This window comes from Phoenix dactylifera, chromosome 17, assembly GCF_009389715.1.
Source record: "Phoenix dactylifera cultivar Barhee BC4 chromosome 17, palm_55x_up_171113_PBpolish2nd_filt_p, whole genome shotgun sequence".
Classification (NCBI taxonomy): domain Eukaryota; kingdom Viridiplantae; phylum Streptophyta; class Magnoliopsida; order Arecales; family Arecaceae; genus Phoenix; species Phoenix dactylifera.
The window spans coordinates 79,537-106,433 of record NC_052408.1 but is presented as its reverse complement, the minus strand read 5'-3'; the positions used below and the strand labels follow the sequence as shown (position 1 = coordinate 106,433).

Below are 26,897 nucleotides of genomic sequence, written 5' to 3'. Positions count from 1 at the left end.
GTTCAGCATTTAAAAAGAAAGCACCGGCAGGCCGCAGGCGGCAGAGAAGGAAGGAGAGAAGGGGGGGAGCCGGGGAGGAAATGCCTGTTGGCACTTGGCCGTTGCTTGTCGACGTTGTCGTAGCCAGTACCCGGTAGCCGTTGCCCAGGCCTAGCCGTTGTCGTAGCTGTGACGGTGTGACCCTGTCTGTCGTCGGGGAGACGCCGAAGGGCCGAAGGGGACGCACTGTAGCGGCGTATGGGCATAGCTCGGTAGCCATCGCCCACTCCCCGTCTGCCAGTGGCCAGTGCCCAGCTTTCACATCCGTCGGCCACACCCCATCTGCCATTAATTATGCGAAAAAAAAAAAAGCCGAGCTGTCGATGGGGGCCTTCCCTGGGCCGGAGGCCTTAGGCGACCGAGGCTCGAGCCGGCACTGATCATAAGCATCTTATTATTAGAAGCATTTTCTGTTTTCTTGTCATTTTTATCTGCACTATTATACTGGTGCTAGATATATAGATCTAATAGGAGCATAATGATCCAATGAATTTCCAATCAAACCATTTATCCACAAAACATAAAAAGAACTCGCTTTTGAAATAAAAAGAAACTCCCAAAATTATCCTCCTTCAAATTCTTAGTTTCTTATGAATCAGTCACGTGCGACCCACGTGAGTTCCCTGCCCTTACCGGCCACCCCGGGAATCTGGGGTCATGAAGCATCTCCTAAAAATCCCATCTCCGTTTAAAACCCCCATCCAAGCAGCACTCAGAAAAAGGGCGAGGTAGAGGAAAAAGGAGACGATGGCAGCTGCTTCCTCGCAGCTGAATACCTTCCTTTCACCTGCCCCTCCTCCTCCTGTGTCCGCCCTCCTCGCCCCCTCCAGACACCGGGCCAGCCTCCACATCCGGCGAGCCGGCGGCGCCGCCCGTTTCCGGTGCGCCGCCGGGCAAACCGGGTTCTTCAACAGGTTGGGCCGGCTCATCAAGGAAAAAGCAAAGAGCGACGTGGAGAAGATTTTCTCCGGCTTCTCCAAGACCCGCGAGAACCTCGCCGTCATCGACGAGCTTCTCCTCTACTGGAACCTCGCCGACACTGACCGCGTCCTCGATGAGCTCGAAGAGGTCCACTCTTGATGCTGCTGGGAAGTCCGAAAAACTAAAATTAGTACTGAATTATGTTTTTTCTCTTTTTTATTTTGATCAGGCTTTATTGGTGTCGGACTTTGGGCCCAAGATCTCTGTGAAGATTGTGGATAGCTTGAGGGATGATATATTAGCCGGGAAGCTCAAGTCCGGAAATGAGATAAAGGTAGCTGCTTTCTTCTCTTTCGGGGTTTCGATATCTTTTCTTTCATTAATTTGCAAGATTGCTACATGCACTTCTGCTTCAATCCGAGTAAAGAGTAGGCATTCTGTATAATTAGGTCGTCAGATTGTTGTTTCTGGTGGTAGAATTGCAGTGGAAGGTATTTGAATTGTTTGAAAGGTCTTACTTAGTGCTGTTGGTTTCGCAGGATGCTTTGAAAAGGAGTGTTCGAGACTTGTTGACAAGCAAAGGCAAGAAGACAGAGCTTCAGCTAGGATTCAGGTTTTGCATGTGGATTTTATGCCTGTTGTTTTTGGGGACATTTAGTCTCCTTTCCTCATGGTTGACTTCAAATTCTTCTTTTTTGATGTCCTTGTGCTAACAGGAAACCTGCTGTGATTATGGTTGTTGGCGTGAATGGTGGTGGAAAGACAACTTCTCTTGGTAATACATTTCAAAAATGCCAGCTATCTTTTTCTCTTCTTTGGCATTTTGGTAAATTATAGTTTCTTATAATTCCAACCATGGACAATCTAATGAGTCTACTGATAACATAAGCTTAATTTTAGGGTTTCTGGTAGTACTTGAGAAGTTGGTTGTGCTGTTGCTCTAGAGAACATGGTACTTGATCATCCCTATTGCCACAGACAAGATTTAGTTCACTGTCCTTTATATTACCTAATTTATTTGATTCTCTACATTTTTAATTTCCTTTTAAATGCTGTTGAACCAGCCTTCATTCTGTAGATTCTTTTACTGTAATAATCAGAAACTGTCATGATGTTGCTCAGTGCGAATCGCCACCCATGACAGATCTTGAGGTTGAGATTTTACTTTAATCTGATTTTAGATCAGTACTTTACTTTCAATCTGAAGTAAACTTTAGATTGGATTTTTCAAACTAGTTTAATGCTTCTACTAGAGAAGAGAAAAAAGATCTTTTTTTTTGGTAATAAACATAGGTTAATGCCCAAGAAAAAAAAAGCAGAACTTGGTTACAATCTGAAGAAAGATGAAGATATATCAGCTAAACTTTAAATACCAACACAAATAGTGATCCACGACCATAGAAATAGTCTCAAGCTCTTGAGATAGTTTCCACCTCTCCTTTATTGCATGAGCAAGGGGCTCATGGTGAATTCTCCTCCTAATGAGTCTTACGAATAGAGCATATTTTGAATCCTTCTTGGCCTCTTCATCTTAGCTCTCAAGAAAGTAACAACCTTCTTGAAGCAAAGGCAAAAGCATAACCCATATGGCGATTTCATCACCTGACACTGAGTTCATAACCCATATTTGGCTTTAACCCTTGGTAGTAGTAGTCCCATAATCAGTTGTTCATGGGCACAATTCTTTCACCACCATGCTTTTCACCTTTCTCTCCTGGGTTAGAAGAACCACAAAGAGAATCTTGAACATCATCAGCCCCCATATGCACATCCCACAGCAAAGACATGGGAGTTACAACATCAACATCCATGACTTGATTAGCAACCACCTCTTGCACTGACAAGGCCCCTTGATGAGCACTAGGGTTGGTCGCCATCAGCTTCTCTAGAGCTTTAACCATATTGCTCTCCATTAATAGCTAGTTGAATTGGAATAAGGCAATTACTCTCAATGATGAGATTTTGAATGTGTAAGTCTTGCTCCATGATCGTGCTTCCCTCATGACAGTAGCTTCCATGGCTAGGAGAAGGTTTTGTCCATAGAGAAAATGCTTAAACTCTTTGGTAATTGACTCCTGCTTTTCCTTTTGAAAATTGAAGCCATCCATAACCAGTCCAATATGCTCTGGCTAAACTTTAAATACCAGTACCAGTTGCTAGATCGATTAGTCTTGTACCACATGCTAACATGCTAGTAACAGCCAGTATATTGGTTAGTCATGATGCAGTTCTTGGTATTTATGCAGTCAAAAGCTACTTCTAAAACATTAAAAGTAGAAAAAATGATATAATAATACAAAATATTAAAATATAAAAGTTTTTTTAAAGATGTTTTATGAGAGATGACTGTACTTATAGTGTTTTTTTTTTTTATAGCTAGCAACTAGCAAGCCTAGATTTACCAATCGAGAATTCATCTCACTTTGTTATGGAGGCACATTTTCTACATATAAAATGCTGCTGTAGTTCTTGTTGTAAAAAAACATACACATGAACATACTTTTGCTTCAAGAACCATTATCTATCTTTCTCTTCTCTCCCCATTTTTCTCTTCTCCTCTCCCTTCTTTAAATGCTAGAACTGAAAAATGTAACCTATAAACTGCTCTAGATGTCATTATAATATATACAGATGTGATTTATAACTTACATGGAAAGCTCAAATGAGTCTTAAAGTACTCTTACATCTTGAATTAATTTGAACCAATTTTACACTGGTTTACATCAACTATTTTCGGATCAGGTCAATTTTCGTGGGTACCAAGTTCAGAAGCCATTTTAGCTGATATGGGCAGTATGGACTGTTTTTCCCCATTAACTAGATAAATTGGTTTTGGGGAGATACCAGATTTGCTATGGCTAAGGTTTGAAAAACCAATTGTACCATGGCACATAATGCCACCACTCTATAGCAAGGTACATGCCATGGTACATTTTGCACCATACTGATATGAAGTGTTTACTGTTTCCTACTTCCTAGTATGAATCTGTATATAAACTGGTATATGACTCCATATTCCATAACTTGGATTTACATGAAGGAATTTTGTATTTTCCCTATAATCACAATAAAATTTGTACTTTAGACATCTTAGATCAGGGAACTTTTAAATGAAAGAACTTTTCTGATGTGAGATTGATGTGGATTAGTTCGAGATGGAGACTTTGTGCAAGAAAGCTATCAACCAGTGCAATTGAGATCTGAGATATACAATTCTGTGCAACACCTACTAAAACAAGCATAACATTCAGTCCACTTGTCAAATTGTGCAAATGGAGACTTTTGAGAAGCAGCAATTGTAGCATGACAAACTTGCCATTTGATGGAGTCCATCGGCTTCATGTTCCATCGCCATATTCCATTGTTTCAGTGGTCAACAAGAACCCAGAAGTGGAAAGTTGCCATTTTAGGAAATTTGTTTTCTCAAATTCATCACTTTAATTAGTCCATATGACCTTAGAATTGCATAGGCCTGTTCCACATGATTACTACTTTCTATTTTTCGTAATTCTGGGGATATTTGGAATTTTTTGATTTTCTATATATTTTATATAGGCTAAGGCTGCCTAGGGTTAGTTTGATGGTGGACTTAAATTTTGCTTAATCATAAATTTGTGGAAAGTTTTGTCCACCTCCTTTCTCTCTTCTCCTTGTGCTTCTTCTTTCTCTTCATCACAGTCCCTTTTAGGGCCACATCAGATTCATCACCTAGGCATAAATTTAAAAGAGCTAAGGGAAAACAAAAAATCTTACTTAGTGAGTTAAAAATGTCATACAATTACAATTACATAACAAGGGCCTAAAACGTGGGTGCATGGGAAAACTGTCCCTAAACAGTAAAAGATATGTTTGCTATTTCTGTTAAACCACAACCTGTCAGGAACTTTAGATGTCATTAGGTAAATGATCCATAAAAGCATGGAGCAACATTCTTGTAAAAAGCAAAGGAATCAACATCCTAGTACCAATGTCTAGAGTACTCCTAAAGCTATGGCAGTTAAAAGACCACTTCATCAAGTGCAAAATTTCTTTAATCTAAGATAAGGATGGTGCAGTTGTATAGCTTGTTTATAAGCTTTCTGGTATTTCAAGAATCATGCAAAATGAAGTCTCAATAAGGAGTTATATTATCTTTTTACCGAGAGGCTATCAAAACTCTAAGAAATTACAGTTCTGCCATTGACACTATTCCTAGTTGTGTCAGGCATGGAAGGTGCTTTTTTCTCAAGTAAATTTTTGAAAGGCAGTCTAATAAACCTTATTGTCATAAAGGCAATCCTAATAGCACTTAGACTAGTTTGAGTAGCTTTGCTTATTGCCTCATTAAATTGTAGGTGTGAAGTGACTCTAAGTCATGTTTTGGTATCTTATGGGTTAAACTGTCCTTTAAAGCCTAATAATGAAGTTAGGATTGGTGATTTTATGGTTTCTAATACTGCAAAATGATTGTTGGCATTGTTTGTATATTTGTGTTAGGTTTTGCATGTTTTCTATAAATTCCTTTTTCACTCTTTGAGGAATACTGTTGTTCAGTTTTCATTCTGAATAAAGCTAGACTGTTTCTAGACTGGAAATTTTTTACCATTCTCTTCTTGACCCAATCATTCTTTATTCTTTCCCCTTCCTCTTCATCAGTTCTTGGTGATTTATTTTTGTGCATCCATTATTTGGTATGAAGTTTTTTGGTCCCAAACTATTTCTCTTGTTGAGAAGTCATAAGAAATACAAGGTTACATCAAGCATGACTCAAAGGGTCAAGGAAATTGAAAAAAGGAACTTGTATCAAGCCAACGATATTGAGAAAATTAACTTCCTGGTAGACTTGAGTTCTAAGATGGATGAGAAGTTTAGAAGGGTGGACAAATGGTTTAGTATATCTCCAAATTTATTATGGAGTTGTCCTTTTCCATGACACTGTCCATCACCTATGCATTCTCTTAGTGCCAATTTTAATATGAGGATAAACTCATGATGTTCTTTTAAAAGTATCTTCCAAGTATGTTTCTCCATAAGAAAGAGGTTCATAATTATCCAATGCTAGTTCACTGTTCTCAAATGCACAATAAGCTCTTTTTTTTACAAGATTTTGAAACCATCCTAGGGTTGATTATACTTTCTAATAGTTTCTCTTATTGCTAGAAGTTGTGAAAATTATCCTAGGGTTGACCATACTCATAATATTCCACCAAATTGTGGTTATTATTATGTTCATAATTTTCTTCTGAATTACTACATGAGAGATAATCATGATATCAAGTATCATGGAATGCTCTATCTTCGAGAGCGAAGTCATGATTATATTCATACCAAATAAGTGCAGAAAACTTGCTATTCCCAACTTCCATGGCCAGGTGACTCAGAAATATTTTGTGATTGGCTTTCTGGTTGAGGTAAATTATTGTGTGGCATCAAATTCATGAGGCTTGTGAAGTCCCATATCATCCTGCTAAATTGTACAAATATTCAAAAAGCAGATCAGGATGTTGTGACATGGGCTGATGAACAAATTTTAAAGCAAGATTTTCTTCCTGTTGATTATGAACAACTTTTACAACTCATTTTTTATAAACTACATCAAAGAGGAGAAATGGTGGACTACTCGGTGAGGTTTTATAATTTGACTACATACATGGGGTTTGCTTGAAATTGAGGCGGCTATTTCACTGTAGTTTCATCAAGACCCTTAACAATTGGTTTATTCATGGTTGGACATAGTCTTTGAATTGTTGAACTTTACCAATGTTGTACTCCAAATTGATAAGAAGTCAAACAAAAAAGGGCTGCTATGCGAAAATTGCAAGTTATGCACTAAACAATTCATGTTGCCTCTGCATTGGTTATGTCTAATCAAAAGGAAACATATGTGGAGAAAAGACACCCTTCAAGTGCTTCCATTTTGGTGAAAAAAGCAATAATGGGTTCGCCTAATAGAGGCCAAGAAATTGAAGACCATGAAGAAGCTGAAGGATGAAAGCATAGCAGATTTTGCGCCCAAAGTAGGGGTGGCAATCGGGTCGGGTCGGATATAAATGGGTCGGGTCAGATGTTAAACGGGTCAGAAAAGTAGAAACCTGAATCCGACCTGTTTAATAAACAAGTCAGAAATTACAACCTGAACCCGTAACCCAACTCGACCCGTTTAACCTGTTTAATAAACAGGTCGATTAAACAGGTCGGGTTTACTGTTCTGACCCGTTTAACCAAATGGAGAGAGAGAGATGGGAGGGTGGCTCCGTGGACCGTGGCTGGGACGCTGGGTGGGGTTGCTTCCGGCGAGAGAGAGGGAGAGAGAGGTGGGGGGTTCAATGGAGAGAGAGAGAGAAGCCTCTCTGATGTTCAGAAATCGAAGTTCGAAGATCTGATGAGGTCTGGGAGGGGCTGATGGCTTCTCTCCCGGACCTTATCGCGGCGGTTCCACCTGCGACCAAGTCACAGCCTCAGTAGAGGAGGGAGGAAGAACCCTCTCTGCCTTGCCTTAGTTGCCTACCCATAGCAGGAGAAGGAAAAGAACCCCTCAGAGGAGGGAAGGAAGAATCCTAGCACGGCCGTCAACAACTGTGGCCATGACGACGATCAAGCGCGGCGCCGGATCCACAGTCGGAGACCCTAGGTAGCCAGGTAGGTCCCTTCCCCCTTCTTCTTCCTCTTCTTTTTTTTATTTTGTTATCATGGGGTAAAAGGAAACAGGGGTTAGGGTTTACGGTTTACCTCGCTCCGGGAAGAAGCTGCAGCTACTCTCTCCGGTGGCACCAGTTGTGGGTTCTGAAAACCCTAGCCGAGGAGGAAGAAGGAGGGGTGCGTCGATGTAGCCGCGGGGGGCGTTGATATAGCCGCGATGATCTCGTCCCAGGTGAGAGTGGGATCGGCCGATCGGGGGCATGATGTAGCCGCGGTCGCCGACTCGCCATTGACGGGCAGGCAGAAATAGTCGGCAAGGGGGAACCGGGGAGGAGAGGGCGGAGGCGGAGGAGAGGAGAGGGGAGACGAGAGAGTAGAGAGCTCGGGCAGTCGGGCGGCGCTTGACAAACCCTATCCCCCCAAATGGCCAAATCGTGGCTGAGCGGTGAAAAATGAAAGGAAAAACCAAATCGGGCTGAGGCGGAGAAATCGGGCCGAGGGGAGTTGGGCCGGCTGTGGGCCTCATGGATTGTGGCCTTTATCTTCTATCAGCCCAATAGTTAAACAGGTTAAACAGGTTAAACGGGTCAGATATCTAAAACCCGTATCCGACCCAATTAATAAACAAGTTAAACGGGTCAACCTGTTTACGATCCGAACCTGTTTAGGCTAAACCCAAACCTGTTTATGGCGGGTCGAACACGGGTTGGGTTGGCGGGTCGGGTCATAGTTTGCCACCCCTAGCCCAAAGAGGATGAAGACATCTAGCTTATTTTGAAGGTTGCCTCTCAAGCAACATAAGGAAGAAGGATTTTCAAAGGATGAAAATATTCCACAACAATGCTTAAGGCGGTGGTAATTATATTCTTTGGTGATTATTGTAGTTAGTGCTGAGAGCAGTGTTCACCAATCTTACAGCAAGCCGAATTTGAATAAAATATTCCCTCCAAAATTTTTACAAGAAGCTCGTGGTTGGAAAACCAGGACATGGTTGTCTTAAGCTTGAGATGTTTGATGGAGTCTCCTGCTTCCACCACCACCACCACCAAATACTGTGTTACTGCAAAACCAAACAAATTCTTTATAAGATAGTTTAATTTCTGGAAACATCATCAGTAGAAGCAAACATCCATTAATGATTTTGAGATTGTATACTAGCCACAATTTCTTAATTAATGTTTTGGAAATATACCAAATTTTAATAGTTGACTAGTGTAATAAGTTAGCAACTTTCCAATGTTTATATATTTTAGAATTTTACCATGTAGATGCCGTGTTAGTTAAACAGAATTACTTACATTTGCCGCATATGTATGTGTAAAGTTTCTATCATGCTAATTTAATGTGGTGGCATGCTCATTGATGAAATCTTTTGATAATGTTTTCTCCTGTGTGATTTGCATTCACTCCAACAGTTCATCCTCAGGTTTCACATGTAATGTTTTACAATATGTTGTTTATTATGAACATTTTTGCATATCTTAGTTTAAGTAACTTATTTTGTGTACTCTCTGCCTCTAGAAATCCATTTTTTGTATGTTGTTTGAACTCATTGCCATTCAGGCAATTTTGACATCAAACCAGTATACATGTATTAATGTTTCTGTAAGGAATCCTTGTTGTCGAATATTAGAACGTTTCCATGTCAGACACCTGTTAACATCTGGCAACTGAAACACTAGTTATGTCTGGGATACTTCAAGTCTTCAACACATGCTAGAGAGCATTTATTATTGATCATGCGATAACATAGATTGCTTGGTAACATTGTAAGATGAATCTCCTTTTATCTGATGGTTAGTTGACCATGAAGTTCTATTTTCACCAGATTTACTTCAATTTTTGCAGGAAAGCTTGCTCATAGATTAAAGAAAGAAGGGGTAAAGGTGAGGCTACTCTCTTGATTGTTTTGCATTATTTAGTATGAGAAAAAAATTTCTTCATGCAAACTTTTGCATACAAAGGATTTTTAGTTCTTAAATTGGCCCAAACCATTTGTATAAAGATATATTTCTGTTTAATTACTGACAAGCAAATGATAGCTGGCATAACATGATTTTTGCTTGGTGAAACAATTTACGTTTACTAGACTTATGACTTAAAAATTGATGAATACTCAAGGAACTGTAAGCTTCTAAAATTAAGAAAATTGAGGATCAGTGTGATAGGAAACTTAAGAGGATCTAACTTATTGAAGTATGAGTCTATGAGATTGATTCCCATGTTTCGATGGCTAGACTAATCTGTAAGACATGAAAATATTAATCCACTCGCATCATACTAGAATCCTCATACGTCATAACTGATTCCAAACCCATATTTAAGCTGATCACAAATCATCTTACAATAACTCAACTTACAAAAGTTTTTCAAACTATTGGTGCCTTAATTCTTGAATTTACTTGAGAGAGAGAGAGACCAGCTCGTTTTTACCTTTTTCTTTTACTGATTTAAGTAAACTGGATGTACAATGATTTAAAAAATACTCCTTAATCTATTATTTACATGGCACTGTTATGCAAAGCATTACAATATCATGTTACAGCTAAACAGAAAACTTGAAGTTGCAACAGTCAGCATGTCTTCTGCAAAGGCTACAACATGAACCACTCATATTTAACATGCTAACCTCTAAAGCCTAAATCAGTTGACTTTGGCTCCAACTTACAATCTTGGTAAATATTTCTCCCAATCATTACTTAACTTTAAGCTATAGGGTGGAGCAAGGTCCGCCGTACTGGTCCGGCTCGGCGTACCGGTCGCCGGCCGGACCGGTACGGTACCGGCCGGGCTCCGCGAGCCAGACTTTTTTTTTTTAATGTTGTCTCTGTTGGATCTTAAATGAAATGAAAATTGATGTTTTTTTATTACTTTTTTCATGATTTTTGATATTTTCATATTTAAATTTAGGGTTGAAATTTGAAACATATATGATGCATCATTGCATGTTATGTTTTCCTCCCGTTCGAAATGATAAAATCATACACATAAAATATCTTCGAATTAAGATACAATCATTTACATACATTTAAAGTACTCTAGGATATCTAAAATCGGGACGAGTGCCGATGGCTCTCGTAGATATCTGGATCATAAGTATAATCAGGAGGAGGCAAATCAACCCAATCAGAAGGAACACGCGCCAGGTTATAAAAACTGTCGGATCTCTCGCTCACGCTCTGGCTCTGAGAGGTGTCCTCTGATTGTGTAGGGGCCCATCCAAATATGGCGGAAGCAAAATCCAATGCACCATATCCGTATTCGTCAGGCTGAGACTGTGGATAATAGAATCCGTATCCGTATGTCCTCGGATCTGCAGTCGTATCCTGTCTTCCTGAACGACCTCGAGGAGCCCGTCTTCTATATCCAATAATATCCTCACGATCTCTATCAGGTGGTCGACCGTGGTCCGTATCCTGTGTAGCACCCATAAATTGGGACTCACCGGTGAAATAAAGACCACCCTCCGGCTGTGTCTCATGAGTACCATACTGTCCTCCGCTCCCTCCATGGCTAGAAGATCCATCACCACCAGAACCTTCATCGCTGCTAGTCCAAGTCTCTTCCTCGACACTCTCTATTGGGATTCTTTGTTTTCCTTTCCTGGCCCTCTCTGTCTGGCTCCCCTGTGCCTGCGGCTGATCAGCTCTGGGAGTGCGTGGAATATTGCGCTCAGCCCATTGCTCTGGATCGACCCCAGCTTCGGTGGCTATGAAGGTAGCTGGTCGTGGAGGCGATCCTGGCTCGTCAAGCTCGGGCTCCTGCTGCTGGCCTACAAGCCAGCCGAGTAGTGGATCATCGTCATCAGCGGTGAAGGACCCGTAAATCGGATCTGTATACTTGAGCTCCACTTCCTCCTGGATGCACTTTAGCCTCAACCGCAAATTGTAATGCACATAAACAAGGTCGTTGAGGCGCTTTTGCGTCAAACGGTTTCTTTGTTTGCTGTGGATAAGGGCGAAGGTGGACCAATTGCGCTCACATCCACTAGAGGAGACTGTTTGGGAGAGGATCCGGATAGCTATCCGCTTTAGATTTCTCGCGGATCCGCCAAAATGCACCCACCATTCAGCTGCAAAAATATTTATGAAGATTACATATATGATAGTTCCATAATAGTAACTAAGTAACACCAGGTGAATGTTTTGCTGATGTGTCACGTACCTGGATTCATATTGTGTTTGCTGACGACAGCCGCTCGTTGGCCAAAACTGTAGCTGCCCTCTCTAAATAATTTGCTCTGTGAAAAATAAGCATAAGAAAACCATGTTAATAATTGAAGATGCTGATATACTTACACATGCTAGTAATTACTAAATCATAATTACCTCTTCAAGACATAGGGCCGCTTTTTCTGGATCTGCCTCCATCTTGTAAATCACATTACGCAAAGCATCCAGAAGTGTTTCATCCATACCAATTCCATCTATGCTGTACTGAAACCGGGGGTTTAGGTAGTATGCTGCACATATACGAGACTATCTTAGCATAATTATATAATTATATCCATCACTATAATTGTCACTATAATTATATCTTAGTTTACCTGCTAGATATAATTCCGTACCCATTTGCGCTCCCCACCGTTGCTCAATGATGTTGATGTATGACCGGCCATGTGCTGGATCTGCCTCCATAATCTGATCCTTTGCCTTGACCATCATGTGATACAAAAATCCCATCTGGGGGTAGATCTCGCTATCTACGGCCCGCAGCACTTCATATAATGGTTTGATAGCCTTGACTATTGTAGTAGCCTGCTGCCAGAATGGCTGTCTCGTCACCAAGTCTTCTATCTTGCTTCCTTCAGTGCCGGCATAAGAATATCTACTATCATACCACTCGGGACTGACAAACATCTGACGTAGAGCTCCTCTCTTCTCGAGTATGCTATCAAGTGCGATGAAGTTGGTAGCAAACCGTGTGACTCCTGGTCTCAAAATCTCTCCCCCTGCATACTTTCTCATCAATGAAAGAACCCAGTTATGGTTATAAATATACCTCGTAATGCGTTGGGCTGTCTCCACCGTTTGTTGCACCCTACGGATCTTTCCAATGTCCATCAACATAAGATCGATACAATGTGCAGCACATGGGGTCCAGAAAATATGTGGCCGCCGCTCCATCAAGACCTGCCCGGCAGCCTTATATTGCGGCCCATTATCAGTGACGACCTGCACGACATTCTCCTCTCCTACCAGATCAATCACATCCTCCATAAGTTTCAGCATGTACGAGGTGTTGTGCACAGAAGCCGAATGTCACGCCCCGAGCCCGAGGCGCGGCAGACGCCGCACGCCCGCACGGCGGGCCGCGCAGGCGTGCAAGGCAACGGATTACATCAAAGCAGATACAGATGTTCAAAATTGACATAATTATTTAAATTGTTCAAAAGCGGACTTACAAAATTCCAAAATAATATATGCCAACATAATTCAAATGTCCAAACTAAACTAACTAAAATGCCAATAACTGAAGAATCATCGGAAATTCTAACGCACTCCCCAATCCTGTGCGATCAAGCCTCTGGATCTGAAAAATGGAGAAAACAGAATAATGAGCTACACTAGCCCAGTAAGCAACAAAATACCCCAGAGTGGGGTCAGAGCATATCAGATCAAAATACAGGACAATGTTTGAAACAAATCACAAATAATATCATTTTTGTTTTTATAAAACTCTGATATCATAATCTCAACATGATAGGCTACGGCCACGTAACCTAGTGGCATGGGTCGCACAGAGTGCCAGAAACCACTATTGTTAGTCACCGGTGGAAACGGTGTCCAGAAACCACTATTCTAATCACCGGTGGCGCGGTGTCGAAACCGGTTCCTCACAGAATACAAGTCGACAGGTCCAACGTATAATCCCCATTGGCGGGGCCAGAACAGAACAGAACAGATCATAGCCATGCTGAGAATATATATATATAAAAATAGTTTTCATAAATTGTGCAGTCATATTTCACGGATTTCAGAGTATATAACATGATTTTCAAATAAAATTTAACATGCCTGACCCATTTTACAGAATACAAAATATTTATCAGAATTTAATCTATTTATCAAGTAATTTGAAAATTACACTTGAAGTATTAAGTTACTTACCTCTTCTCGCTTGATTCCTACTTCAGGTAGACGGATCAGGTTCACCTGTTAAAGTTTAATTAATTTCTTGTTAATTTCAGACTAAGCAAAATTCAAAAATAATACTATTGGACATGGCCCAACAGAGCCCAAAGTTGGCCCATAATGGGCACGACCTGATAGGGCCCATAATGGGCACGGCCCAATGGGCCCGCATAGACTCGGCTAAATAGGGCCCCCAAGGTTGGCTTCTAATTTATTCATTTATACAATAAGATTTATTGCAGGGACTAATACTTAATTACAGGGTACTATTCTATAATAAAACTTGAGTGAGGGGACTAAATAAATATAGTTGGGGGCCTTTATGTAATAAATCTTTCCTATAGGGATCAAATACAAATTACAGGAGTCCCTATTTCTGAAATAGCATACTGCCAAGGGCTTAACTGCAAAAAATCTGTTTATTGGTCAAATGGGTTTGGGTTTCGGGTTCGGGTTCGGATTCTCGGGTTTGATCTGGATCCAAGTTGTGCCCATGGGGGTATTGCCCAACTGGGCCCAACCGGACTGGACTGGGCCCAAGTTGGGCCTGCAATGGACTGGGCCCAACGGCCCAGTTTGGCCCGTGATGGGCCTCCTCCTTCCCCAAACTCCCCCCCACGAACAGGGGGAGAAGAAGAGACGGAGGAGAGAGGGAGGTGGCCGGCGGGGGTGGCCGGCTTGGGTGGCCGGGGGCCACCCCTCGATCGACTGCCAGCCAGCCGCCATGGCGGCCGGCGGCGTTGCAGGGACCGACGGGGAGGAGAAGCAACCGAGATGATGATCTCGGCTGCTTGGGCTGAAACAGAGGAGAGGAGGATCTCGACGGAGGAGGGCTTACCGGCGGTCGACGGAGGTGGCAAATCCCGGCCGAGGGAGGCCCGGTCCGGCGTCAAGCGACGGCGGCGATGTTTGAAGCCGAGGGGTTGGATCTCGGAGTAGGGGAAGCTCGCGGAGGGGATCCGGGCGGCGCTCGGTCGGGAAGACACACCGATCGGAGAGGAGGAGGGAAGGAGGAAAGAGAAGGAGGAAGAGGGCTCGGTTTGCCCTAGGGAGGAGGATTTGGGGGGTTTTTATCACCCCCCTCGTGATGGCTCTCCGCCGCAAAGATCGCGGCGGCCGAGCGAGATCCGCGGCCGCGGTTCGGCCGCGGATGAGCTGGAGGGGGGGGTGCCGCGGGACTAGCGACATCCCCGCCCCGATCATCCCCGGAAGAGCCGGAGAGGATCGCAAATCGCGATCCTCTGTTCCGGCCTTCCAAAAAGAGAACGGGACTGAAGTCGGCAGGGGCTGCCGACTTCAGCCCGTGTCTCACATTCTCTCCTCCTTAGAAAAATTTCGTCCTCGAAATTTAACATACCTTAGCTTGCAAAAAGGTCCGGATATTTTTCCTTCATCTTGTCCTCCAGCTCCCACGTGGCTTCACGTTCTGAGTGATTGCTCCACTGGATCTTAACATAAGGAATCGTGTGCCTCCTCAATACTTGTTCTTTTCTATCAACCACACGTACAGGCTGCTCAGGATATGTCAAATCTTCTCTAAGCTGCAAAGGAGCCACTTCTACCACATGGCTCATATCTGGAATATACTTTCTTAACATAGAAACATGAAAAACATTGTGGACTCCAGACAGTGAAGGTGGGAGTGTCAATTTGTATGCCACAGCTCCTACTCTTTCCAGAATCTCAAAAGGGGCCCACATAGCGTGGACTGAGTTTTCCACGTATTCCAAATCGCATCACCCCTTTAACTGATCAAATAAGTCATCAATTCTTGGTAGAGGATACTTGTTCTTTATTGTTACTTTATTTATCTCTCGATAATCAATACATAATCTCATACTACCATCCTTCTTCTTTACAAATAAGACTGGGGCTCCCCAAGGTGAAACACTAGGTCTGATGAAACCCTTATCAAGAAGATCCTGCAACTGCTCCTTTAATTCTTTCATTTCAACTGGAGCCATTCTATAGGGGGTCTTAGAGATTGGTGTGGTACCAGGAATCAAATCAATTGCAAAATCAATTTCTCTATCTGGTGGCAAGCTAGGGAGGTCTTCCGGAAAGACATCGGGGTATTCATTTACTACTGGGATATCTTCAAATCTTTGATCTGACTGTCTAGTGTCAACCACTGTGGCAATATATGCCATACTCCCCTTTCTAAGTAGTCGCTTAATTTGCATAGCAGAAATAATTCGAGGGGAGGCATATGCACCACTGCCGATGAAGCTGAATTCAGTATCTCGAGGGATCTAAAATTTTATCCGCTTTTCATGACAGTTAATGGTAGCAAAGTGTGATGCTAAGTAGCCCATACCGAGAATTATGCCAAAGTCATGCGTATCTATAACTATCAAATCAGCAGGCAAGTCTTTACCTACTATCTGAACCGGACAAGTCTTGCAGACCTGATTACCCATCATCCCACTTCCAGCAGGGGTGTTAACATGCAAATCATACTCTAACAGCATGCAAGGTAGATCATGCTTTCGCACAAATATCGATGACATAATGAATGTGCAGCACCAGTATCAAATAGTATATAAGCATAAACAGAAGCAACCGGTAGTGTGCTGATCCCTCAAAGGATAATGACTAACCTTAGAGTCAAATTATTATGTTGCTAAGAATATGATTCACAAAATGAACATGTACTGATAATCATTAGATAGCAACGATTTATCTCAAAAATGATTTGTATCAAATCGCAAAAGTAGGTCTAAGAAGGCAAAGTATTGATACCATGATTCAATATGCCACAAAGCCTTTAACTTAAACTTATAAATCATAAGATGAGAGCAAATAATGCATGGTTTATTCAGATATTTAACAAATTAGACCATATTTGGTCATCAATCAACTAACCCGAGTCATGATACGTTCAAATTATCATTATTATTATTATTTTCTTAGCATACCCAAAAATAGCAAAGTCTATCTAAGAAATAACATAATCATATCAGGATTGACCTGAGAATCAATAGTGTTCACCTTCCCGTATTAACAAAATCTTTTATTATTGAATAAAATAGTCTTTCATCATAACATGTTACCAAAACACAGTCAATATTTTTGACCAGTTTAAATTTACTCAGTTAATCAAATTTCTGCTGCACAACTCAGATCAATATTTTCCAAACTTTCTTATTGATCCCACATCATCAGCAATTTTTTTTTTTTTTTAATATCCAAACAAAATTTTATCCTTGCTTCCCAAGTACACTAGATCATGATTAACCCTTGAGATAGTTATCGTATTTGTACCATCATATAATCAAGCAATCATATTCTAGATCCAAATTTGAACTAAGCCAATTCTAGTTTTCCTTGACAATTCCATTATACAAGTTAATATTTATTCTAAGCTTTGATAATTAAAAGATTCTAGATTAACTTACTTAGGAGCTTACTTAATCATCCTGAATCTTTTCTTTTAGGCTAAACTTATTTGGGCCTCTCATGAAATCCCACTTGCATTTCTCATATGGTGATACAAAATTCACAATCAACTCATAGCCTTGATTAATAAATATTTAACTCACACAAATCTAATAATCTGGTTCAAAGATTTATAAGAAATTCCTCCAAGATATAAGCTCTATGATTTTACATTGAGATCAATTCCTTAAATAAGTAAAATATTTTTTATTTGCAATACTGCAACATTTCGGAATTTTGTAAACTACTAGACTTAGAGAATCTATTCAAAACACCACAAACTCATTAACTATTTCATCCCTTTAGTAATAGTTCCCATTTTTTTTTTAATATATATATTGCAGATAAAAGAATCTACTAATAACACAATGATATCCATATTGATCAAAATCAAAAACACTATACTTTCCAACGAAATTTTTCATTAACAAGAAAAACCATCAAGAACTTTTCCAAATCAAAGAGGTCCTATCTTCGACCAACCCAAAAACATTTTAATCCACCAATATTCTCAAGATTTACTAATTGACTTTCCATCAAAATATCAATCTTAATTGTTTCAAGTCTCAAGTAGAGCCAAATAAGAACTCTTAAGTCTCATCCCCAAGTATATTTTCCTTCTATATACGAGCTCCATGCATGATCCACATACAGATTTCAACGAATATTTTCTAGTCCAAGCTTTAAACATCTTTTTATAGATGAATCTTAAATTGCTACCAAAATAATTAACTTCAACTAGAAGCAATATCCATAGTGCCTGATATCAAGTTAAACTTCCAACATAATTACATTGCACGATAATATCTCATGATTAATATTCCTTCACTTAATTTAGTCAAAATCTAATTAATCATTGAAATACAAATTGCTCTACCAAGAAAACTCTCAGAATAACTTATTCACACTTTGGTTACAGCCATAATTAGGTTGCATTTTAGCATTTCAAAATTCTGGTAAAATAACATAAATTTATCAATAACAAAAGCAAATAAATACCTTCGTCTAATGGCCTAATGTCTGCCCATCTCTCAAACTTTCCGACGAATTCTAAAGATCCTAAAACTTAAGCTCCATCCGACTATTTCAAACACAATCCCTAGGAATCTGAAACCTGAGCTCTGATACCACCAAATCTGTCACGCCCCGAGCCCGAGGCGCGGCAGACGCCGCACGCCCGCACGGCGGGCCGCGCAGGCGTGCAAGGCAACGGATTACATCAAAGCAGATACAGATGTTCAAAATTGACATAATTATTTAAATTGTTCAAAAGCGGACTTACAAAATTCCAAAATAATATATGCCAACATAATTCAAATGTCCAAACTAAACTAACTAAAATGCCAATAACTGAAGAATCATCGGAAACTCTAACGCACTCCCCAATCCTGTGCGATCAAGCCTCTGGATCTGAAAAATGGAGAAAACAGAATAATGAGCTACACTAGCCCAGTAAGCAACAAAATACCCCAGAGTGGGGTCAGAGCATATCAGATCAAAATACAGGACAATGTTTGAAACAAATCACAAATAATATCATTTTTGTTTTTATAAAACTCTGATATCATAATCTCAACATGATAGGCTACGGCCACGTAACCCAGTGACATGGGTCGCACAGAGTGCCAGAAACCACTATTGTTAGTCACCGGTGGAAACGGTGTCCAGAAACCACTATTCTAATCACCGGTGGCGCGGTGTCGAAACCGGTTCCTCACAGAATACAAGTCGACAGGTCCAACGTATAATCCCCATTGGCGGGGCCAGAACAGAACAGAACAGATCATAGCCATGCTGAGAATATATATATATAAAAATAGTTTTCATAAATTGTGCAGTCATATTTCACGGATTTCAGAGTATATAACATGATTTTCAAATAAAATTTAACATGCCTGACCCATTTTACAGAATACAAAATATTTATCAGAATTTAATCTATTTATCAAGTAATTTGAAAATTACACTTGAAGTATTAAGTTACTTACCTCTTCTCGCTTGATTCCTACTTCAGGTAGACGGATCAGGTTCACCTGTTAAAGTTTAATTAATTTCTTGTTAATTTCAGACTAAGCAAAATTCAAAAATAATACTATTGGACATGGCCCAACAGAGCCCAAAGTTGGCCCATAATGGGCACGACCTGATAGGGCCCATAATGGGCACGGCCCAATGGGCCCGCATAGACTCGGCTAAATAGGGCCCCCAAGGTTGGCTTCTAATTTATTCATTTATACAATAAGATTTATTGCAGGGACTAATACTTAATTACAGGGTACTATTCTATAATAAAACTTGAGTGAGGGGACTAAATAAATATAGTTGGGGGCCTTTATGTAATAAATCTTTCCTATAGGGATCAAATACAAATTACAGGAGTCCCTATTTCTGAAATAGCATACTGCCAAGGGCTTAACTGCAAAAAATCTGTTTATTGGTCAAATGGGTTTGGGTTTCGGGTTCGGGTTCGGATTCTCGGGTTTGATCTGGATCCAAGTTGTGCCCATGGGGGTATTGCCCAACTGGGCCCAACCGGACTGGACTGGGCCCAAGTTGGGCCTGCAATGGACTGGGCCCAACGGCCCAGTTTGGCCCGTGATGGGCCTCCTCCTTCCCCAAACTCCCCCCCACGAACAGGGGGAGAAGAAGAGACGGAGGAGAGAGGGAGGTGGCCGGCGGGGGTGGCCGGCTTGGGTGGCCGGGGGCCACCCCTCGATCGACTGCCAGCCAGCCGCCATGGCGGCCGGCGGCGTTGCAGGGACCGACGGGGAGGAGAAGCAACCGAGATGATGATCTCGGCTGCTTGGGCTGAAACAGAGGAGAGGAGGATCTCGACGGAGGAGGGCTTACCGGCGGTCGACGGAGGTGGCAAATCCTGGCCGAGGGAGGCCCGGTCCGGCGTCAAGCGACGGCGGCGATGTTTGAAGCCGAGGGGTTGGATCTCGGAGTAGGGGAAGCTCGCGGAGGGGATCCGGGCGGCGCTCGGTCGGGAAGACACACCGATCGGAGAGGAGGAGGGAAGGAGGAAAGAGAAGGAGGAAGAGGGCTCGGTTTGCCCTAGGGAGGAGGATTTGGGGGGTTTTTATCACCCCCCTCGTGATGGCTCTCCGCCGCAAAGATCGCGGCGGCCGAGCGAGATCCGCGGCCGCGGTTCGGTCGCGGATGAGCTGGAGGGGGGGGGGTGCCGCGGGACTAGCGACATCCCCGCCCCGATCATCCCCGGAAGAGCCGGAGAGGATCGCAAATCGCGATCCTCTGTTCCGGCCTTCCAAAAAGAGAACGGGACTGAAGTCGGCAGGGGCTGCCGACTTCAGCCCGTGTCTCACACCGAAGCATCAATCGACTTGTGGAAGAAGGTCTTAGCATCACAGTATGTCAGGAAGTTGATGCTCCGCCTGGTCGGACCGGTCCAACCATCGCACATGATGGTTAGTCCATATATGGGCCACTTGCTCTTGTAGGAGTCAATCCAATTCTCCAGCTCCTCCTTATTGTTGTCAAGAAGCTCACCGTATATATCCTTCGGGCCTGGAGGAGCTACACCGGGACCGGCAGCTTGTATGGCGGCAATGGCAGACCTGTAGTATGTATTGTCTGCCACATTTGCTGGGATGTGGCTGAAGTGAAACCAGGATCCAATAGCTCGCCACATAGTTTTCTTCTTATCCTTCATCCACATTGTGTCTACCCTCTGCTGCCTTGAATTTCTACCGGGGAGAGCATGCGGATCTACATCATGAATTGTCGCTCCTTCTGCAACTCCTCTAGATGACTTCTTTCGGCTACCAAAACCACCCAGCATAGATGCAATCCGGCCACGTTCTTTGCCGACGCCCTCCCTTACTGAAGTTATCCTCAAGAACTCTGGATCTTGTCTAGTGCTTCGAGAACCGCCGCCCGACTCGTATGCAGAGGGCCCAAATCGAGCCCTATGCCTGGCCACCTCCTCCTGCTGCCACTGATCATCCAGGCTTGCATGCATGGCCGCCTGAATATCTGCCTCCTCCTCATCTAGATCCTCGACCTTCTCTGGCTCCCTTGAGTGATAGGAAGGTGGCTCTGCCGCTTGGCGATCGACCTCCGCCCTCTTCTTGGAAGCCATCTCCTTCGCTTCTTTGGCCTCAGCAAGATTCTGCCTCATCAGCACACGAATCTCGTTAGGACAATTTCGGCACGTAGCAACCTCACCGGAATTTCCGGCTAAGTGTTGCTTCAACCTGGTTACCCCTCCTCCCTTGAAAACCTTGTCGCAAAACTTGCATTGAAACTGGTGTCGTTGCCCCTCACTTCCAAGTCTTCGCCCATAAGACCAGCCAATATCACGTTTTGCAGGGTTCGTTTTTCTTGATGGCTCCATTTCTATCATAAAAGGACAACTTATCAAAAAATTAAGCTAATAAAGTAAATTTTTGCATTATCTTATTATTTAAGTAATTTATAAACTATTTTTTTAAGTAAATTATTAACAAAATTAATGAAATAATATAGGATAAAAAAACCGCACCTTAAATAGTCTCCGCTGGATTTTTTGGGCAGGACCTCCTCCTCGCTATCTCTCAAATCTTTCCGTCTCCGCACCTTAAATAGAACCTCTCAAGTCTCAACCTCAAATTGTTTGGGAAAGAAGTGAGCCTCGTTCGGTTTTTATAACCGAACGAGAGGCTTAAGATCGTGCTGTTAATCCCAGATTAACAGAAAATTCCAGCTTAATATCGTTAAATTGGTACGGAAAGAAGTGGCCGGTCGGCCACTTCCTTGGTTTTTAATGGGAAGGAGTGGCCTCCGGCCACTCCTTTTCCCATTAAAAAAGGGAAAAAGCTGTGGCCTGTCGGCCACAGCAATTTTTTATTTTTTATTTTTCTTTGAAAGAAGTGGCCGGTTGGCCACTTCCTTCTTAAAACCACGCGCGGCGCGTGGTTTTTGAAACCACGCGCCGCGGTGGTTTTGGGAACCACAGCGCCTCGCTGTGGTTCCCCAAAAAAAAAAAAAAAAAAGTGAAAGAAGTGGCCCACGGGCCACTTCTCCCTTAAAACCACGCGGCGCGTGGTTTTTGAAACCACGCGCCGCGCGTGGTTTTTGAAACCACGCGCCGCGCGTGGTTTTTGAAACCACGCGCCGCGCGTGGTTTTTGAAACCACAGCGCGAAGCTGTGGTTTCTTTAAAAAAAAAAAAAAACACCCGTACCGGTGCGAACCGGCCTACGAGTCCCGTACCGGCCGGTACGGGGTCCGTACCGGCCGGTACACAGATGAAAACCGGATATACCGGTTTTCATCTGTCTCCGGTACCGGTCAAGCACCGGACCGGTTTGTACCGGCCCGTACCGGCCGGTACGGACCGGTACGGCTTTCCTTGGGGTGGAGTCTTTTTGATAGCCATCTTTCATGTAATATCCAATAGCATGTGTTTCAAATGATTGGTCTGCTATGAGTACAGGGAGATAATTGATTATTGCAAATATCATCATTGACAATTGTTAAAATCCAAACCAAGAGCTTAAGCTGATATAGAAAGGGTCAACAATGTATAATAAGGATCGCCGAACTGACCCTAACCGAGCGGTTTGACCTGTATTGAACTGAATCAACACCAAATCGGAATGGTTCGGCAATATGGGTCGGTTTAGGTTATAAAACTCCCACCCTTGATGGGTTCACTCTCTCGCTCACTCGCTCGCTCTCTCTCCCCTCTTTGATGTCGATCCATGCCTTTTGGGGGTTCTAGCTATTGCCATTGACAAGATAAGCCCCTCATCTCTCTCCCTTTCTCTTCTTCCCGCTCCTTCTCCCTCTCTGTAAACCTTCCCTTGCCCTCCCTTCCTCCCTCTCTCTTCTTTCCGCGCCTCTCCGTCTCCCTCCTCTCTTTCTCCTTCTCCCCCTTTCTCCTATCCTCTCCCTCCCTCCCTCCCTCCTCTCCCCTCTCTCTCTCCCTCTCTCCCTCCTCTCTCTTTCTCCCTCTCCCCATCTCCCTCTCCCTTTTTTGGTGCACATCCAATCAGTACAATACATACCATGGCAGTTTGTAGGTCCATTTGCAGCATCTTGGTGTGTTTGGGCCATTTGGTTAGCTGCAGCTTATTGGCCTGCAGCAACTGCTGATACTAAAATGGGCCCAGTTGCAGCCCAAATGCAGTAACATTGTCCTGCATCCAAATTGGTTGCAAGAGAAGATGCCATGGTTCGACTCACACACTTTTTAGTGTCACCAGATTTCCCGTCCAACTTGCACTTGCTTACTCTCATGGGTGTCCGCATGTTACTCTCTTGAAAGGCTCATTCTTTCATCTTCTTGCGCACCTATGATGCCCCTTTGCCTATCCACCCTCAACCATGCCCTCCTCTTCTCCCACCATGCTATTACACTTATACTTTGCCTCACACCTCGCAACCATTCTCCTAGTGACGACCTCACCTACAGTGCCCTCCTTAAGTCTTGCTTTCACCTTCTTGCCCTCCAGGAAGGCTGATAGACCGATGCCCACACCCTCAAATGTGGCCTTGGCTTCAACATTTTTGCTTGAAATAACTTCAAGTGATCTGTTCAATAGAATCCCTTAAGCATGGACGTATTATGCAAGCTCTGACTTAGCGATGTTGAGCTTACATGGTCTTCATGTGTGGTGTTCTCTCCATGTGCACCAACATAAGGGGTGCTAAAGCTCAGTCAAGTGCCCATGCCTATATGGAGAAGCTTGAGATGGACAATTGAGTAGCATCAAGAAGACGACATACTTCAAGGTCTGCTACCACCTCCTTGCCCTCAAGGAAGGCTAGCAAATTCATACCCATGCCCTTAAATATAATCTAGGCTCCGAAGTTCTCATCTATAACATATGCACAGAAAGGGCTTGATAAAATGTCCATGTAGATTTTCTTTACTTGAAATTTCCTATTGCAACTTTCCAACACACACAAAAAAAGACATGCAATAGCTGCTGTTTTATGTTCCCAAACCAAAAAAAAAAGTTGCATGCAATTTCACTCGCATGCAACTCCTATTACAGTGTATCTCTAGTTGCAAGAAACCTAACAGCTCCCAAAGTCTAATATACATCTTCACAAGGAATCCTCAACTCAAAAGTATGTGACAAATGCAAGATCAAGCCTAGTGCTATTGAGACATGTTTTACGTGTCTACACGTGAGCAACTCTCGCTGCTCATTATTAGGCTAAATATGAGGGTTGGCTTCCTTTTGTTTGATTGTTTGTACCAAGGCCCACAAAAGCAGTATGGAAACCATATTGGTATATTGCAGGTTTGGTATGTTATGGTATGATACACATCCTGTGCTGAAATAGGCTCTTAACATTTTTTTCTCACTCTTAGCTATGGTACCGCTTATAACCGGACGGTACGGTTGGTGCTAAGTGGTACTAGAAGGTTTTGCTTGGTTTGGGCCGGTGCGGACCGGTTCGACTCATATACCAATTGAACCTCGAAACCATACTGGTATTTTACCAGTATGGTACGACATGCTGGTTTGGCAGACCTTGGTTTGTACTATATTATAAATTTCTTTTGAGTTGAATTAACATCATCTTAGATCTTGCTAGGTTCTTATCAGTGTGACAAGCTGAACTCCATGTAAACATACTGCAAAAATAATTTTAGCACTCTGATACCTTACGATTTCCCCATGCAACAATAATTTCATCCCCAGATTGTTCTAGATTATAAAATTGGAACCACCCACTTGTTGACCATTTAAAGAGTTAATTCAAAACAGTAACTCTGTCACCTAACTATATTGTTAAATAACTCACTTTTCATTAGCATATAATTTCATTTGGCTTTTAACAATTTGTTTGGCTACTTGTACGAGGTGACTGGTCTATGGAGAGGACTTTAAGTTACACAGTGGAACAAATGATCCTAAAATCAACGATGCCTAAAGTTTGGGGGTACTGCGAAGTGACATGCCTTCACATGGATAAATCATTTCATACAGAATGCATACTATGCTGTAAAATCCTTACAATTGGTATATAATGCACCTCCCCCCCCCCCCTCCTTAAAGGGGGAGTGAATACCTTAAATTGCTCATTCATGTTTTGTACAATTTTAAGTTGACCTATCTAAACAAATTTAGTATCCTAGGATCTGCTAAAGACGTGCGCTACCAACTATGGGCCCTTGCTATTTTATCTCATGAAGTCTCATATGTGAATCAATATGGACTACCATGTTAAGTAAAACTGGATGAATGATAACAAAGAAAATACACTTAAAATGTAAGACAAAAGATAGATTATACCACACAGCTACTTTGAAAAAAAGGCGTGTGCCTTGAGGGACTATTACACACACAAATGATACAATCAGTGGGCCGTCAAGACAAACCAAGCTGACCTTGAAATCACATAGATGTATTCGGCAAACATATTGCAAAGATAATAAAAATGAGTGCTATAATTAAGTGTGTGAAAAAGTCGGAATGCTTGATGTTAGAGAGAAAGAAATACCTATTCTCAGTCTCACTTCTTATAAGCAAACAAGAACCAAGATGGATCCTGAAAACAGAAGAGAAACATGCACCCTTTCTAAAACAATCATTGACATGGTTAATTGAATTAAGGATTTATTTACTTGTGAGATCCACAACGAAGTTTTTGGTGAGCCAACAAAGCTTACCTTACAGTGCTCAGCTTGTACTTGGCTCAACTTTTTGGGTTCGTTCTGGGCTTGATTCAGCTTAGGCCAATAACTGCTTATGCTTGGTCCTTCAGAATTTCATGAGACTTGGCTTGGCTCTTTAGGTTAATCACTTTTTCTTGAGCTTGGTCTATGCTTTTTGTTTATGTCTCTATTCATGTACAAGGACCCACCTAGACCAAATTCCAAGAACTCACAATTTTGATTAATTTATTTGAAACTTCGAAGCAATAAGCAAGAATTGTTATTTTACTGTTAAAGTTAGCCCATTTATTTTAAGTCCACCAAATATGCAAAGTGCAAATCAAGCTGAACATGTTTTGATCCAAACTGTCCTTAGCTTGTATTTTGTTCTTGTAAGCAAGGTTCGCCGTACCATACCGAACTGGACAGTACGAGGCATACTGTACCATACTGGTTTTGTATCGCTACACGGTATGGTGTATTGACATTCGGCATGCCGAACTAGTCTCAAACCTGTTGTTTTTTGAGAAGGAAAAAATAGAGAAACAAAGGTATGTGAATCTGAAAGTAGAAAAGGAATAGAAAAAGTAAATGAAAAAGTTGATACGATGCAGCAAAGGGGTTATTTTATTTACCACCAGTGCATTACATTTATAGTGCAAAAGTAAAACTGAAAAGAGAGTGGATCACAAGATTTACGGTAACAAACCATGACTTGTGATGCGCTAACAATATCCTAGAGACTAGGACTTATTGTCTGAAAACAAACATCTGTTATTGACTAGAAACTAAATTTAGAAAACTTAACACGTGGATTTGCAGTCGTGAAGCATATTCTTAACACTCCTCCTTGCTTTAGGCACTGCAAATTCCAATTCTCTTCCTTAGTAACTCAAACTTGCAAACTGGAAGTGGCTTTGTGAACAAATCTGCCAGCTGATCTTCAGACTTGCAGTAAACTAAATTTACTTCTCCATATTGCTGCACCTCCCTTAAGAAGTAAAGCTTGATGTTGAAGTGTTTCGTTTTCCCATGAAATACTGGATTTCGAGAAATTGCAATTGCTGCTTGATTATCAACAAAAATCTGAGTACTATCATTTTGCTCCATGTGTAGATCAGATAGTATTTT

The 26,897-nt window shown here is 42.1% G+C and overlaps 1 protein-coding gene and 1 long non-coding RNA gene across 2 annotated transcripts in view; one reads left to right on the top strand and one right to left on the bottom strand.

The window, feature by feature from the left end:
• Positions 1 to 721: 721 nt before the first annotated feature.
• Positions 722 to 26,897, top strand: part of LOC103695767 (cell division protein FtsY homolog, chloroplastic) — a 41,250-nt gene continuing 15,074 nt past the window's right edge. The window contains exons 1-5 of the mRNA XM_008777176.3: positions 722 to 1,107; positions 1,190 to 1,294; positions 1,500 to 1,573; positions 1,677 to 1,735; positions 9,427 to 9,464. Coding sequence (XP_008775398.2) covers positions 787 to 1,107; positions 1,190 to 1,294; positions 1,500 to 1,573; positions 1,677 to 1,735; positions 9,427 to 9,464 — 597 coding nt within the window. The 5' untranslated portion in view covers positions 722 to 786. The remainder of the gene's footprint in view (positions 1,108 to 1,189; positions 1,295 to 1,499; positions 1,574 to 1,676; positions 1,736 to 9,426; positions 9,465 to 26,897) is intronic.
• Positions 11,727 to 11,948, bottom strand: LOC120104154. The gene is made up of 2 exons (XR_005506605.1): positions 11,907 to 11,948; positions 11,727 to 11,818 (listed from the first exon to the last, which is right to left on the bottom strand). It is a non-coding gene; the product is annotated as an uncharacterized LOC120104154 (long non-coding RNA).